Source organism: Callithrix jacchus, chromosome 1 (assembly GCF_049354715.1).
Source record: "Callithrix jacchus isolate 240 chromosome 1, calJac240_pri, whole genome shotgun sequence".
Taxonomy (NCBI): Eukaryota; Metazoa; Chordata; class Mammalia; order Primates; family Cebidae; genus Callithrix; species Callithrix jacchus.
In genome coordinates, this window is record NC_133502.1 from 122,403,359 (window position 1) to 122,421,192 (window position 17,834).

General features: G+C 37.8%; 1 protein-coding gene across 20 annotated transcripts in view; it reads left to right on the forward strand.

The window, feature by feature from the left end:
• Window positions 1-17,834, forward strand: part of CCDC171 (coiled-coil domain containing 171) — a 499,054-nt gene that overhangs the window by 326,269 nt on the left and 154,951 nt on the right. For 2 of the 20 annotated variants that reach the window (XM_078369508.1, XM_078369516.1), the window contains one exon: window positions 1,877-5,634. The exons of 17 other annotated variants lie outside the window; for them this stretch is intronic. In XM_078369508.1, coding sequence (XP_078225634.1) covers window positions 1,877-2,185 — 309 coding nt within the window. In that variant the 3' untranslated portion in view covers window positions 2,186-5,634. Of the gene's footprint in view, window positions 1-1,876; window positions 5,637-17,834 lie in introns of those variants that run through there. One more of the 20 variants, XM_078369511.1, reaches the window with a different exon arrangement.

Sequence of the window (17,834 nt, forward strand, 5' to 3'; positions counted from 1 at the left end):
TAGAGGTTTACAAGTTGATTTTTTTTTTTTGAGAGAGAAGGAAAGAAAAAAAAAACGAGTAAAGGAGAGGAAGAATGAGGAAGAGAAAGAGGGAGGGTGAATGGAAATATTGCTTTATTCTGAAAAAAAAATGGGTATTAATAATGGCCAATCAATGTTTCATTTAAACCTATGAGTAGGTGTGATTTGGTATTGACAAGAATGTATATTTTGTGTATTTGAAGTAGAGAGCTCTATAAATATTTATTAAGTTTACTTGTTCCAGATCTGAGTTCGAGTCCTTGATATCCTTATTAATTTTCTGTCTCATTGAATCTAAGTCTCTATGTATCTGGGTGTTAGGATCATTAGCTCTTGTTGTTGCATTGATCCTTTTACCACTATATCTTTGTTGCGTTAAAATCTATTTTATCCAATACGAGAATTGCAACTCCTGCTTTTTATTTATTTATTTATTTTTGCTCTCCATTTGGTTGGTAATTCTTCCTCCATCCCTTCGTTTTGAGACTTTGTGTATCCTTGCATGTGAAACAGGTGTGGATGTAACATGCCGTTGGGTTTTGGCTGTGTCTTTTGATTGGGGGATTTAGTCAATTTAAATTTAGGGTTACTGCCATTTGATGTTGACTGGCTGTTTTATCCATTCGTTGAGGAAAATTCTTTTTTATGTTGGTGCTCTTTACTTTTTGGTATATTTTTAGTAAGGCTAATACTGGTTGTTTCTTTCTGTGTGTAAAGCTTCTTTCAGAAGCTCTTGTAAAGCAGGCCTGGTGGTAATAAAATCTCTGAGTACTTGCTTGTTCATAAAAGATTTTATTTTTCCTTCAGTTGTGAAGCTTAGTTTGGCTGGATATGAAATTCTGGGCTGAAGGTTCTGTTCTTTGAGGATGTTGAATATTGGCCCCCACTCTCTTCTGGCTTGTAGAGTCTCTTCTGAGAGATCTGCTGTAAGTCTCATAGGCTTGCCTTTGTGGGTAACCTGACCTTTCTCTCTGACTGCCCTTACTATTTTCTCCTCCTTCGTTTCAACCCTGGTGAATCTAACGATTATGTGCCTTGGGGTTGCTCTTCTTGAGGAATATCTTTGTGGTGTTCTCTGTATTACCTGGGGTTGAATATTGACCTGCTTTGCTAGTTTAGGAAAATCTTTCTGAATAATATCCTGAAGCGTATTTTCCAGCTTGGATTCATTCTCTTTATGACATTCAGGTACACCTATCAAACGTAAATTTGGTCTTTTCACATAGTCCCACATTTCTTGGAGACTTTGCTCATTCCTTTTTATCCTTTTTTCTCTAATCTTTTCTTCACGTTTTATTTCATTGAGTTGGCCTTTGACCTCTGATATCCTTTCTTCTGCTTGAACAATTCGAGTGTTTAAACCTGTGCATACTTCTCAGAGTTTCTGTATTGTATTCTTCAGTCCATTAATTCACTTATATTCCTCTCTAAGTTGTCTATTCTTGATAGGATTTCATCAAACCTTTTTTCAAAGTTCTTAGTTTTTTTACGTTGGGCTACAACATGTTCTTTTAACTCACAGAAGCTTCTTATTATCCATTCCCTGAAGCGTGATTTTGTTATTGGGATGCACTTGTTCTCCATCAAGCCTTGTTCCATTGTCGATGTGGAACTGTGATCATCTTTAGAGGAGAGGTGTTCTGATATTGAGTATTCTTAGCCTTTTTATGCTGGTTTCTTCCCATCATTGTAAATTTATCCACCTGTCGTCTTTGAAGGTACCAACTTTCAGATTAGGTCTCTTGAGTGGATGCCCAAGTTGTTAGTTCCCAGAGCCAGAAAAGTGGTGTTAAGGCTGATGATGCTTTTCTGCCCAGGATTCTCCTGTCTGACTTCCTTCTTGTGTCCGTAATAGGTGACTCTGCCTTCCTGTGGCTCCAAACCTCGGTCAGAAGGGGAACCAGTCTTGTTTACTCTGTGCCGAGAGCTGCCACGCCGAGGTGCCATCACAGCTGCTGCGCCAGCCTCAGGAGTCATGCTGGGACCCGTGTGGCTCCTCCAAACCTTGGTCGGAAGGGGCGCCAGCCCTGTTTACTCTGCTTTGAGAGCTGCCGCGCCGAGGTGCTGGCGAAACCACTGCGCTGGCCACAAGAGTCGTGCTGTCGACCCATGTGACTCCTCCACTGCGGTTCTTCTGCTCCGTGAGCGACCAGAATTTGTCTGAGAGTGTGGCGTCATCTAGTTCTCTGCGCTTCCACTGAGAGCTGCAATCCCGAGATATTAGCAATCGGCCATCTTGGATTGTTCAGCTCTTATTGTTACATCGATCCTTTTATCATTATGTAATATTCTTCCTTTTCTCTTTTGATCTTTGTTGGTTTAAAGTCTGTTTTATCAGAGATGAGAATTTCAACTTCTGCTTGTTTTTGCTCTCCATTTGCTTGGTAAATATTCCTCTATTCCTTTATTTTGAGCCTTTGTGTAACCTTGACTATGAGATGGGTTTCCTGAATACAGTACACCAATGGGTTTTGGCTTCTTATCCAATTTGCCAGTCTGTGTGTTTTGATTGGGGCATTTAGCTTATTTACATTTAGGGTCATACTGTTATGTGTGAATTTGATACTGCCATTTTGATGCTAGCTGGCTGTTTTGCTCATTAGTTGCTGCAGTTTCTTCATTGTGTTGATGCTCTTTACCATTTCGCATGTTTTTGGAGAGGCTGGTAGTGGTTGTTCCTTACTATGTTTAGTGCTTCTTTCAGGAGCTCTTGTAAAGCAGGCCTAGTGGTGATGAAATCTTTGAGTACTTGCTTGTTCATAAAGGATTTTATTTCTCCTTCACTTATGAAGCTTAGTTTGGCTGGATATGAAATTCTGAGTTGAAAGTTCTTTTTTTTAAGGATGATGAATATTGGCTCCACTCTTTTCTGGCTTGCAGAGTTTCTGCTGAGAGATCTGCTGTGAGTCTGATGGGCTTTTCTTTGTGGGTAGTTTGACCTTGCTCTCTGGCTTCCCTTAGCATTTTCTCCTTCATTTCAACCCTGGCAAATCTGATGATTATGTGCCTTGGGGTTAATCTTCTTGAGGAATAGTTTTGTAATGTTCTCTGTATTTCTTGGACTTGAATATTGACCAGCCTTGCTAGGTTGGAGAAGTTTTCCTGGAAAATATCCTGAAGAGTATTTTTCAGCTTGGATTCATTTTCCCTGTCACATTCAGATAAACCTATTTAACGTAGATTAGGTCTTTTCACATAGTCCCATATTTCTTGGAGACTTTGTTCATTTCTTTTTACGCTTTTTTCTCTAATCTTGCCTTCTCGTTTTATTTCATTGAGTTGATCTTTTACCTCTGATCCTTTCTTCTGCTTGGTTGATTCAGCTGTTGAAACTTGTGTATGCTTTACGAAGTTTTCAAGTAGTGTTTTTCAGCTCCATCAATTCACTTATATTCCTCTCTGAGTTGTTTAATCTCGTTAGCATTTTGTCAAATGTTTTTTCAAGGTTCTTAGTTTCTTTGCATTGGGTTAGAACATGTTCTTTTAGCTCAGTGAAGTTTCTTATTACCCACCTTCTGAAGCCTGTTTCTGTGAATTCATCATACTTATTCTCCATTCAGCCTTGTTCCCTTGCTGGTGAGGAATTGTGATCCCTTGTAGGAGGGAGAGGCCTTCTGCTTTCGGGTGTTTTCATTCTTTTTGTGCTGGTTTCTTTTCATCTTTGTGGATTTATCTACCTGTCGTTTTTGTAGTTGTTGGCTTTCAGATTGGGTCTCTGAGTGGATGTCCAGTTTGTTGATGATGAAGTTATTTCTTTCTGTTTCTTATTGTTCCTTCTAACATTCAGGTCCCTCTGCTGTAGGACTGCTGAGGTCCACTCAGGCCCTGCTTGCCTGGGGATTATTTGTATTGGCTGCAGAACAGTAAGGGTTGCTTCCAGTTACTTCTGCTGTCTTAGTCCCAGAAGGATACCTGCCAGATGTCAGTCTGAGCTCTCCTTTATGAGGTGACTCTTTGGATATATGCCGGTCAGGGACCTGCTTGAGGAGACAGTCTGTCTTTTATAGGTGCTCAAGTGCTGAGCTGTGAGCTCTTGTTCATTCACAGCTGCTGGGCAGGTACATTTAAGTCTGCTGCAGCAGAACTCATAAACTCCCCCCTTCTTTTTTTACCCCAGGTGCTCTGTCCCAGGAATGTAGGGCTTTATTTATAAGTTTCTGTCATGCTGCTGCCTTTTTTCAGGGCTGCCCTGCCCAGTGAGGAGGCAGCCTAGTCAGTGTCTGCCTGCAAAGGCTTTGCTGAGCTACTGTGGGCCCCCCGCCACAGCTGCCATGTGAACTTCCCTGCAGTCCTGTTTATATGGGTATAGTTAGAACTGCCTTGGCAGTGGTGGCCTACCTCTGTAATTGTCAGCTGCCTCAGTAATGGTGGGCTGCCTTAGCAATGGTGGATTAGCTCTATAGTGGTGGACTGCCTCAGTAATGGCAGATGCCCCTCCCCCACAGAGCTGGACCCTCCTGGGTTCAGCTGTGCTTGCTGTGAAACTGTCAATTCAGAGTGTTTCAGATTGCTGTTTTTTTGTGGTGTGGGACCAGCTGAGCCTGATCACCTGGCTTCCTGCCTCAGACCACCCCTTTTTTTTTCAGTTGAACAGGCAACTCTGCCTCCTTGGTGTTTTAGTCACCTGTTGAAAAGGCACTGGGGTCTGTGTGATTTCCCTTGTAGCAACCCACTGCGCTGGCTGAAACAGTCACGCTGAGATTCCTGGCACTTTTCTGCCCTGGAATCTCCTGGCCTGGCTCCCTGTTTCAGTCCCCTTTTTTTATCAGTTGAATGGGTGACTCTGTCTATCAAGAGCTCCAATCACCAGCTAAAACAGCCCTGGCCCGGACCTGTGTATTTTGTGTAGAGACCAGTGTACCGCCCAAAACAGCTGCTCTGGCCAAAACAAAAAAAAAGTGGGAGACTTTAACACTCCACTGTCAATATTAGACAGATCAAAGAGACAGAAAATTAACAAGGATATGCAGGGCTTGAACTCAGATCTGGACCAAGCAAACCTAATAGACATTTACAGAACTCCTCACCCCAAATTCAAAGAATATACATTCTTCTCAGCACCACATCACACTACTCTATAATTGACCACATAATTGGAAGTAAGTCACTTCTCAGCAAATGCCAAAGAATGGAAATCATAACAAACAGTCTCTCAGACCATAGTGCAATCAAATTAGAATTCACAATTCAGAAACTAACTCAGAACCACACAACTTCATGGAAACTGAACAACTGGTTGTTGAATGTTGACTGGATAAACAATGAAATGAAGGCAGAAATAAAGGTGTTCTTCGAAACCAACAAGAACAAAGACACAATGTACCAGAATCTCTGGGACACATTTAAAGAAGTGTCTAGAAGGAAATTTATAGTAATAAATGCCCACATGAGAAGCAAGGAAAGATCTAAAATCGACACCCTATCATCAAAATTGAAAGAGCTAGAGAAGCAGGATAAAAAACTCAAAAGCTAGCAGAAGATCAGAAATAACTAAGATCACAGAAGAACTGAAGGAGATAGAGACACAAAAAACCCTTCAAAAAATAAAAAAACCAGGAGCTGGTGTTTTTTAAAAGATTAACAAAATAGACCACTAGCCAGATTAATAAAAAAGAGAAGAGAGAAGAATCAAATAGATGAAATTAAAAAAAGGGGATATTACCACCGATTCCACAGAAATACAAACTACCATTAGAGATTACTACAAACAACTCTGTGCACATACACCAGTAAATCTGGAAGAAATGGATAAATTCCTGGACACTTCCACCCTCCCAAGCCTAAACCAGGAAGAAATCAAAACCCTGAATAGACCAATAAGAAGGGCTGAAGTTGAGGCAGCAATTAATAGCCTACCAACCAAAAAAAAGCCCAGATCTAGATGGGTTCACAGCCGAATTCTACCAGACATACGAAGGGGAGCTGGTACCACTCCTTCGGAAACTATTCGAAACAATCCAAAAAGAGGGAATTTTTTCCAAATCATTTAATGAGACCAACATCATCCTGATACCAAAACCCAGCAGAGACTCAACAAGAAAAGAAAACTTCAGGCCAATATCCATGATGAACATAGATGTAAAAATCTTTAATAAAACACTGGCAAACTGATTGCAACGGCACATCAAAAAGCTTATTTATCATGATCAAGTAGGTTTCATCCTGTGGATGCAAGGCTGGTTCAACATACGCAAGTCTATAAACGTAATCCACCACATAAACAAAACCAAAGACAATAACCACATCATTATCTCAATTGATGCAGGGAAGGCCTTTGGCAAAATTCAACAGCCCTTTATGATGAACACTCTCAGTAAACTAGGTATTGATGGAACATATCTCAAAATAATAAAAGCTATTTATGTTAAACCCACAGCCAATATCATACTGAATGGGCAAAAACTGGAAGGATTACCTTTGAAATCTGGCACTAGACAAGATGCCATCTCTCACTACTCCCATTCAATATAGTATTGGAAGTTGTAGCCAGATCCATCAGGCAAGAAATGGAAATAATCTACCCATCTGACAAAGGGCTAATATCCAGAATCTACAAAGAACTATAACAGATTTACAAGAAAAAACAAACCCATTCAAAAGTGGGTGAAGGACATGAACAGTCACTTTTCAAAAGAAGATATGTATGCTGCCAACAAAGATATGAAAAAATGCTCATCACCTCTGGTCATTAGAGAAATGCAAATCAAAACCACATTGAGATACCATCTCACACCAGTTAGAATGACGATCATTAAAAAATCTGAAGACAACAGATGAACAGGTTGTCGAGAAATAGGAACACTTTTACACTTGCTTGGAGTGTAAATTAGTGCAACCATTGTGGAAGACAGTACAGCGATTCCACAAGGACCTAGAAATAGAAATTCCATTTGACCCAGCAATCCCATTACTGGGTAGATATACAAAGGATTATAAATTGTTCTACTATAAAGACACATGTTCATTGCCGCACTGTTTACAATAGCAGACCTGAAACCAACCCGAATGCCCATTGATGATAGACTGGACAAGGAAAATGTGGCATATATACACCATGGAATACTATGCAGCCATAAATGATGATGAGTTCGTGTTCTTAGTAGGGATATGGATGAATCTGGAAACCATTATTCTCAGCAAACTGACACAATAACAGAAAATCAAACACTGCATGTTTTCACTCATAGGTGGGTGTTGAACAGTGGGGACACATGGACACAGGGAAGGGAGCATCACACACTGGGGTCTGTTGGGGGGAGTAGGGAGGTTGGGGAGGGATAACATGGGGAGGAACATCAGATATAGGTGACCGGGGGATGGAGGCAGCAAACAACATTGCCGTGTATGCACCTATGCAACAATCTTACATGTTCTGCACATGTACCCCAGAACCTTAAGTGCAATAATGTGTGTGTGTGTTTGTGTATATATGTATATATAATTAAAAAAATACAAACAAAACTGGAAATTCGATTATGTAAAAAAAGTACTACATTAGGAATCTTTTTAGAGCTGAAGAATTAAAACACACTTGACACGTTCTTAATCTTCTAATTATATTAATTTATGAAATCTGGAACTGGAGGTTTACTTGTATTTTTTTTCTACATTGTAATTATACTAATAAATATCTTTGACTGTGACCTTGGGATTTATATTGCAGTAGGAAAGATTTATTATAAGTCAATGCTTTGGAAGAAAAATGGAATTATTGCATAAGTGGTTTACATGTTATGCATATGCACTTGCATACCATTTGTTCCAGTTAGTTTTGAGCTTTAACTTGTCTTCAGTTTTTCTTTAAAAAACAGAGGGTTCTTATTAAATTCAGACTCCTGACAGTTCTTTGTTATATTACTGAGTCAACTACAAAGCAACTACTTTACCTTGAAATGTGCAAAAGGAATCAATAGGCTTACAAAACTGCCTTTTAAAAAAATGTTTGTAATGGTATTTTCCTGATAGCCTGAATATCAATGTGTATGACCTTTCTTGGTTTGTTTCTTTCTTTAGTTATGTTGCAATATTAAAGTCCCTTATAGTTAGAGGGTGTTTGAATATTTTGGTTTTGATTTCTTTTTTGTCCCCTGCTTCAGCCTCCTACTTTTTGTTTTACTTTTCTTCTTTCTTTCTTTCTTTTTTTGGTAAAGAAGTACTACTTACAAGGAATTTTCCTTAGGGTATCTTTATTTTTCAATTCAATCAATTTTTCTCATGATCTTCTTTTTCTTTTTGCTAAAGCTAAGTCTATACAGAATTTTATTTTTTAAACTTTTGGTGTGAAATGCCATAGAAATGCCAAATAAAACTACAGTGGGCATTTAAATGGTAAGATACAAGTCAAATCCCTTTCTACTTTAATTTGACCTTATCCAGCTGTGGTTGGCATTTGATCCCTCGGTGTCCCTTCCTTAAATGAGGTTGCATTTTCATCTGAAATACAGTCATATGTCCTTTAAGGATGGGGCTGTGCTCTGAGAAATATGTCAGACAATTTTGTTGTGCAAATATCATATAATATACTTACACAGACCTGGATACATAGCTTTCTACACACACACATAGGCTCTATGGTAAAGCCTATTGCTTCTAGGCTACAAACCTGTACAGAATGTTACCGTACAGAATGCTCTCGGCAGTTGTAACACAATGGTAAGGATTTATGTTATCTGAACAGAGAAAAAGTACAGTAGAAATATTGTACAGAACATAAAAATCACATACCTGTGTAGAGCACTTACCATGAATGGGGCTTGAAGGACTGGAAGTTGCTCTAAGTGACTCAGTGAATGAGTGGTGAGTAAATGTGAAGACTAGGATGTTACTGAATACTACTGTAGACTTTATAAGCACTGTATACTTTGACTTCTTTGCAACACTTAGCCTAAAGCACAAACATGCTGTAAAGCTGTACAAAAACATTTTCTTTATATTCTTATTCAGTAAGTGTTTTTCTCCTTTTGAAATCCTTTTTTAACGTTTAAAACTGTTTTGGTAAAAACTAAGACATAGAATACACAAGTTAGCCTAGGTCTGCATGGGGTCAGGATCATCAAGACATTACTAGGTGATAGGAAATTTTCACCTTCATTATAATCTTATTTTTTTTATTTTTTAATTTTTTGAGACTGTGTTCTGCTCTGTTTGTTGCCCAGCCTGGAGTGCAGTGGTGCAATCTCGGCTCACTGTAACCTCCACCTTCCAGGATCAAGTGATTCTCCTGCCTTAGCCTCCCAAGTAGCTGGGAGGCACACATTACCATGCCTGGCTAATTTTTTTGTACTTTTTAGTAGAGATGGTGTTTCGCCATGTTGGCTAGGCTGGTCTCGAACTCCTGACCTCAGGTAATCCATCCGCCTCAGCCTCCCAAAGTGCTGGGACTACAGGCATGAGCCACTGCACCCAGTCTCATTATAATCTTATGAGACTACCATAGTATACATGGTCCAATGTTGACCGAAACCTTATGTAGTACATAGCTTTATACATTTCTATCTGGAAATTAAAGTGTTCAAATATATATAAATTATTTGGAATTTTGTAAATGATATTCATTTATGTTATTCCACTTAAAATCTGTGACTGAAGTTGATTTTTGTCATTGTTGAGTAAGTCTTTCATTTCTTTAAATAAAGAATTTTCTCTATAATTAGTTGAATTGAATTGGTAATAGGCCAAAATACTTTATTAATACAAATATGCAATTTTATTATCTTATGACTTGTATTTGCTTTAGTGGTTTGTTTTATTATTAACTACAATGAGGGTTCTTTGTAAACTTATAAGCCTCCAATGTTGAGGCTTAAGAGACTATGTAAATTATGTTGGCATTCGTCCTTGCATTAGATAAAAATAGCTAGGATTTATTTCCTTGGCACTTGGCTAAATAATTTGCAGATAATAATTTCTCATCTCATCTTTAAAACAATTTTAAAAATAACTATTATTGCCCATCATTTGCAGATGAGGAAACAAAGGCACAGAGAATTTAACTTAGCCCAAGTTGCAGAGCTAATAATTAGTGGAGCAAGGACCTGAACCGAGAGATATTTATTGAGAATGACAATATCATAGTAAGATTTTTCTCTTTTAGAACAATTATTTTCTTTGTGCTACAAAAATGGCCCAGACTATATAATTTATGAAAATATTTGTTTCAGTGGGCTCAATTTTAAAGTAATAAATAGTACATTATAATCTAAAGGACTAATTAAAATGTATTCACTTTTTGAGCATGATTATTTTAGTTCTCATTAATCTGAGACTTAGCGATGGTTTTGTTTTAGAAATAAATATTTAATTTAATTGTAGTCAGTCATAGTAACCAACTTTAGAATATTACATTTGTAGTAGAATAAGCATAAATTTAAATGTCTCAGTCTTTGGAGGTAATTATCTAATTATATGTTCATATTTCCACCGTGATTAAGTGGCAATGTTTAATTCATTTCAGAGGTAATTTTACCCCATGTGGGGATATGTATTCTAAATCATTATACCTTTCTGTTTATAGAAAACATTTAATTAGCATGGTCAAGTTTTATTTGGAAGTTTGGTAATACTGCATTGTTACATCCCATCACTATAGATGTTATTTCAGAAAACACCATTATTTATTCATCTTAACAAATTGCATTTTATTTTAATATATTCACAATGAAGAGGCTACCCAATGAATGTGACTTTATAATGCTTTGATCTTATGGAGTGCTGGAAAGTATTATTTTTTATGTTTTAGTCCAGAAAATGTATGAAATAGTATTAACCTTGATAAAATTAGAATGTCTAAAACTGCAAAGGGTAAAGCATATTTGTCAGTTTTATCTTTTGCTATCAAAAGTCTGGCCAATTGCCAAAATGTGGTTAGGGAGGTATATGCACTCTACAAGGATTATTATTAAGAGTACCAACAAAGAAAATCACTATGATAGATGAAACAGGATGCTACTTTATGGTGGTTTTATCTTATTTTAGGAGTAAAGTCAGAGTATCAAAGCAAGCCCAAATCATCAAGATTATATCTCTGATGGAAACAGAATTCATCTGTTTCCAATCTATGTCCTGTGACATAGAACATAGAGTCCTTGTGGAATTTAGAAAACCATTTATCAGTGACGAATGTTGATTTAGGGTTTCTAAGCTGTGTCGTGGCTAAAAGTCTTAAAAACAGCAACTTTAATTGGGGAGAGGGTTTGACAAAATCCTGGGAATCAGATGGGTATGTATTATGATGTGGCTATAAGCTTAAGAAATACTAAAGCCCTGTTTATTCCCTAGAGGGAAACAGGTCACTGAAATCTTCCCCCACATCAAAGAGTTCAATAAATGATAGTGATTAAATTTAGTTGCATATTAGATGTATTTGTATTTACTATTTGATAAAAAGTTATATAACTGAGCAATTTCCTATCTTTGTTTACTAGAGCACATTAAAAATCAATTTTAATTACTCTTGTTATGAAACCCTGTATCTAAACTTAGATTTTGTGATGAAAGTTGAGCTTATGAAGCTTGTGTCAGTTACATTTCTTTTTTTTTTTTTTTTTGAGATGGAGTTTCTCTTTTGTTGTCCAGGCTGGAGTGCAATGGCACAATCTCAGCTCACTGCAACATCTGCCTTTCGGGTTTAAGCAATTCTCCTGCCTCAGCCTTCCAAGTAGCTGGGATTGCAGGTGTGCGCCACCAGGCTAATTTTGTGTTTTTAGTAGAGATAGGGTTTCACCATGTTGGTTAGGCTGGTCTTGAACTCCTGACCTAAGTGGTCCACCTGCCTTGGCCTCCCAAGGTACTAAGATTAAAGGCATGAGCCACTGCACCTGGCTATCAATTGCATTTTTTTTGTTATATAAAGTTTATACACATTATATTGAAAATAATGAAAAATGCTAACAAGAAAAAAAGTGTTTCACTACTAGTTTGATATATCCCTTTCATATTTCTCAGTGTACCTATTTTCATATATATGCATGTATATTAATAGTTTATCATATGCATATTAAAACATGGTATCATGTTTTACAGTATTGAACCCCTATTTTTTATGGTTGTCTTTAATTTTTTTAATTTTAAAATTATTTTTCTGTTATGTCCTCATATCTTCATACTGATTTAAGTCTCATATGACTTGCTGTGATTTTTAAAAAATTATTCTTTAAGTTCTGGGGTACAAGTGCAGAATGTGCAAGTTTGTTACATACGTATAAACGTCCCATAGTGGTTTGCTGCATCCATTAACTCATTATCTTCATTAGGTATTTCTCCTAATGCTATCCTTCCCCTAGCCCCCCTCCCCCAGACAGGCCCCAGTTTGTGATGCTCCCCTCCCTGTGTCCATGTGTTCTCACTGTTCATTTCCCACTAATGAGTGAGAACATGCAGTGTTTGGTTTAATGTTCCTGTGTTAGTTTGCTGAGAATGATGGCTTCCAGCTTCATCTACATTCCTGCAAAGGACATGACCTCATCTTTTTTTATGGCTGCATAATATTCCATCATGTATATGTGCCACTATCCAGTCTATCATTGATGGGCATTTTGGGTTGATTCCAAGTCTTTGTTATTGTAAACAATGCTGCAGTAAACACATGTGTGCATGTGTTTTTATAGTAAAATGGTTTATAATCCTTTGGGTATATACCCAGTAATGGGATTGCTGGGTCAAATGGTATTTCTAGTTCTAGATCCTTGAGGAATTGCTACACTGTCTTCCATGATGGTTGAACTAATTTACACTCCCATCAACAGTATGAAAGTGTTCCTATTTCTCCACATCCTCTCAAGCATCTGTCTCCAGATTTTTAAATGATCACCATTCTAACTGATGTGAGATGGTTTCTCAGTGGGTTTTGATTTGCATTTCTCTAATGACCAGTGATGATGAGCTTTTTTCACGTTTCTTGGCCACATAAATGTCTTCTTTTGAGAAGTGTCTCTTCATATCCTTTGCCCATTTTTTGATGGGGTTGTTTTTTTTTTTCCTGTAAATTTATTTTTTTGTAGATTCTGGATGTTAGCCCATTGTTGGATAGATAGATTGCAAAGATTTTCTCCCATTTTGTAGGTTGCCTCTTCTTTACTCTATTGATAGTTTCTTTTGCTGTGCAGAAGCTCTTTAGTTTAATTAGATCCCATTTGTTGATTTTGGCTTTTGGTGCCATTGCTTTTGGTGTTTTAGTCATGAAGTCTTTGTCCATGCTTATGTCGTGAATGGCATTATCTAGGTTTTCTTCTAGCGTTTTTATGGTTTTGGGTCTTATGTTTAAGTCTTTAATCCATCTTCAGTTAATTTTAGTGTAAGGTGTCAGGAAGGGGTCCAGTTTCTGCTTTCTGCATATGGCTAGGCAGTTTTTCCAACACCATTTATTAAATAGGGAATCCTTTCCCCATTGGTTGTTTTTGTCAGGTTTGTCAAAGATCAGATGGTTGTAGATGTGTGGCATTATTTTTGATGCCTCTGTTCTGTTCCATCAGTCTATATATCTGTTTTGGTACCAGTACCATGCTGTTTTCATTACTGTAGCCTTGTAGTATAGTTTGAAGTCAGGTAGCATGATGTCAGCAGCTTTGTTCTTTTTGTTTAGGATTGTCTTGGCTATGTGGGTTTTATTTTTTGTTCCATATGAAATTTAAGGTTTTTTTTCCAGTTCTGTGAAGAAAGTCAATGGTAGCTTGATGAGGATAGCATTGAATCTATAAGGTTACTTAGGGTGGTATGGGCATTTTCACGATATTGCTTCTTCCTACCCATGAGCATGGAATGTTTTTCCATCTGTTTGTATCTTCTCTTATTTTCTTGAGCAGTATTTTGTAGTTCTCCTTGAAGAGGTCCTTCACATCCCTTGTAAGTTGTATTCCTAGTTATTTTATTCTTTTTGTAGCAATTGTGAATGGGAGTTTGCTCAGGATTTGACTCTCTCCTTGTCTATTATTGGTGTGTAGGAATGGTTGTGATTTCTGCGCATTGATTTTGTATCCTGAGACTTTGCTGAAGTTGCTTATTGGCTTAAGGAGATTTTGAGCTGAGACAATGGGGTCTTCTAAATATACAATCATGTCATCTTTAAACAGAGGCAATTTGACTTTCTCTCTTCCTATTTGAATACCCTTTATTTCTTTCTCTTAATACTATGTTGAATAGGAGGGGTGAGAGAGGGCATCCTTGTCTTGTGCCAGTTTTCAAATGGAATGCTTCCAGTTTTTGCCCATTCGATATGATATTGGCTGTGGGATTGTCATAAATAGCTCTTATTATTTTGTGATACGTTCCATCGTTACCTGGTTTATTGAGAGTTTTTAGCATGAATGGTTGTTGAATTTTGTCTAAGGCTTTTCCACATCTATTGAGATAATGTGGTTTTTGTCATTGGTTCTGTTTATGTGATGAATTACGTTTATTGATTTGCATGGGTTGAACCAGCCTTGCATCCCAGTAATGAAGCTGACTTGATCATTGTGGATAACCTTTTTGATGTGCTGCTGGATTTGGTTTGCCACTATTTTATTGAGGATTTTTGCATCAATATTTATCAGGGAAATTGGCCTGACATTTTCTTTTTTTTTAAATTGTGTGTCTGCCAGGTTTTGGTATCAGGATTATGCTGGCCTCATAAAATGAGTTAGGGAGGAGTCCCTCTTTTTCTATTGTTTGGAATAGTTTTAGGAGGAATGGTACCAGCTACTCATACTCTGGTAGAATTCTGCTGTGAACCCATCTGGTCCTGTATATTTTTTGGTTGGTAAACTATTAATTTCTGCCTCAGTTTCAGAACTTGTTATTGGTCTGTTCAGGGATTCTGTGTCTTTCTGGTTCAGTCTTGGGAGGATGTATGTGTCCAGGAATTTATCCATTTCTTCTAGATTTTCTAGTTTATTTGCATAGAGGCATTTATAGTATTCTTTGATGGTTGTTTGTATTTCTTTGGGATCGGTGGTGATATCCCCTTTCCCATTTTTTATTGCATCTATTGGATTCTTCTCTCTCTTTTTCTTTATTAGTCTGGTTAGCAGTCTATCCATTTTGTTGATCTTTTCAAAAATCAGCTTCTGGATTCATTGATTTTTTTAAAGGGTTTTTCATGTCTCTACCTCCTTCAGTTCTGCTCTGATCTTAGTTATTTCATATGGTCTGCTAGCATTTGAATTTGTTTGCTCTTGCTTCTCTAATTCTTTTAATTGTGATGTTAGCATGTCAATTTTAGATGTTTCCTGGTTTCTCTTTTGGGCAGTTAGTGCTATAAATTTCCCTGTACATACCGCTTTGAATGTGTCTCAGAGATTCTGGTACATGGTGTATTTGTTCTTACTGGTTTCAAAGATGTTTTTTATTTCTGCCTTAATTTTGTTATTTACCCAGTAGTCATTCAGGAGCAGGTTATTCAGTTTCCAAGTAGGTACAGTTTTGAGTGAGTTTCTTAATCATGAGTTTTAATTTAATTGCCCTGTGGTCTGAAAGGCTGTTTGTTATAATTTCCATTCTTTTGCATTTGCTGAGGAGTGTTTTACTTCCAATTATGTGTTCAATTTTAGAATAAGTGTGATGTGGTACTGAGAAGAATGTATATTCTGTTGATATAGGGTGGAGAGTTCTATAAATGTCTATTAGGTTTGCTTGATATAGAGCTGAGTTCAAGTTGTGAACATCCTTATTAATTTTCTGTCTTGTTGATCTGTCTAATATTGACAGTGGTGTTAAAGTCTCCCACTGTTATTTTGTGGGAGTCTAATTCTCTTTGTAGGTCTCTAAGAACTTGCAATATGAATCTGGATGCTCCTGTATTGGGTGCATATATATTTAGGATAGTTAGCTCTTCTTGTTGCATCAGTCTCTTTACCATTTTGTAGTGCCCTTCTTTGTCTCTTTTGATCTTTGCTGGTTTAAAGTCTTTTAATTTTGAAATCAGAGACTAGGATTGCAATCCCTGCCTTTTTTTGCTTCCCATTTTCTTGGAAAATCTTCTTCCATCCCTTTACTTTAAGCCTGTGTGTGTCTTTGCACGTGAGATGGGTCTCCTGAATACAGCACACTGATGGGTCTTGACTCCTTATCCAATTTGCCCATCTTTGTCTTTTGATTGGGGCATTTAACCAGTTTACATTTAAGGTTAATATTGTTATGTGTGAATTTAATCCTGATATTATGATGTTAGCTGGTTATTTTGACCATGAGCTGATTATTTTGACCATGAGCTGATGCAGTTTCTTCATAGCACTGATGGTCTTTACAATTTGGTATTTTTTTTTTGCAGTGGCTGGTACCAGTTGTTCCTTTCCATGTTTGATGTTTCCTTCAGGAGCTCTTGCAGGGCAGGTGGTAGTGACAGAGTCTCTCAGCATTTTCTTGTCTGTAAAGGATTTCATTTCTCCTTTATGTATGAAGCTTGGTTTGGCTGGATATAAAATTCTGATTGAAAATTCTTTTCTTTAAGAATGTTGAATATTGGCCACCATGCTCTTCTGGCTTGTAGGGTTTTTGCTGAGAGTCCACCGTTAGTCTGACGGGATTCCCTTTGCGGATAACCTGACCTTTCTCTCTGGTTCCCCTTAACATTTTTTCCTTCATTTCAACCTTGGTGAATCTGAAGATTATGTCTTGGGGTGCTCTTCTTGAGAAATATCTTTGTGGTGTTTTCTGGATTTCCTGAATTTGAATGTTGGGTTGCCTTGATAGGTTAGGGAAGTTCTCTAGATTATATCCTAAAGAGTGTTTTCCAACTTGGTTTCATTCTCCCCATTACTTCAGGTACACCAATGAAATGTATATTTGGTATTTTCACATAGTCCCATATTTCTTGGAGGCTTTGTTCATTTCTTTTCACTCTTTTTTTCTCTAATCTTGTCTTCTCACTTTATTTCATTGAGTTGATCTTCCATCTCTGATATCCTTTCTTCTGCTTGATCGATTTGGCTGTTGATTCTTGTGTATGCTTCACAAAGTTCTTGTTCTGTGTTTTTCAGCTTTATCAGATCATTTATGCTCTTCTCTAAACTGATTATTCTAGTTAAGAATTCATCTAACCTTTTTTCAAAGTTCTTAACTTCCTTGCATTGGATTAGAACATGCTTCTTTAGCTCAGAGGAGTTTGTTATTACCCACCTTATGAAGCCTACATCTGTCAATTTGTCAAATTCATTCTCCTTCCAGTTTAGATCCCTTGCTGGTGAGGAGTCATGATCCTTTGGAGGAGAAGAGGCTCTCTGGTTTTTGGAAATTTCAGCCTTTTTGCACTGGTTTACCTCCATCTTTGTAGATTTGTCTACCTTTGGTCTTTAATGTTGGTGACCTCCAGATGGGATCTCTGAGCGGACGTCCTTTTTGTTGATGTTGATATTATTCCTTTGTTAGTTTTCTTTCTAATGGTCACACCCCTGTGCTGCAGGTCTGCTGGAGTTTGCTAGAGGTCCACTTCAGACTCTGTTTGCCTGGGTATCACCAGTGGAGGCTGCAGAACAGCAAAGATTGCTGCCTGTTCCTTCCTCTGGAAGTTTTTTCCCAGAGCAGAACCCTCCAGATGCCAGGCAGAGTCTCCTGTATGAGATGTCCATCAGCCCCTACTAGGAGGTGTCACCCAGTCAGGATACACGGGGTCAGGGAGCCACTTGAGGAGGCAGTCTGTCCCTTATCAGAGCTTGAATGCTGTGCTGGGAGATCCACTGCTCCTCTCAGAGCTGCCAGGTGGGGACGTTTAAATCTGCTGAAGCTGTGACTATAGCCACCCCTTCCCCCAGGTGCTCTGTCCCAGGGAGATGGGGGTTTTATCTATAAGTCCCTAACTGGGACTGCCTTTTTTTTCAGAGATGCCTTGCCCAGATAGGAGG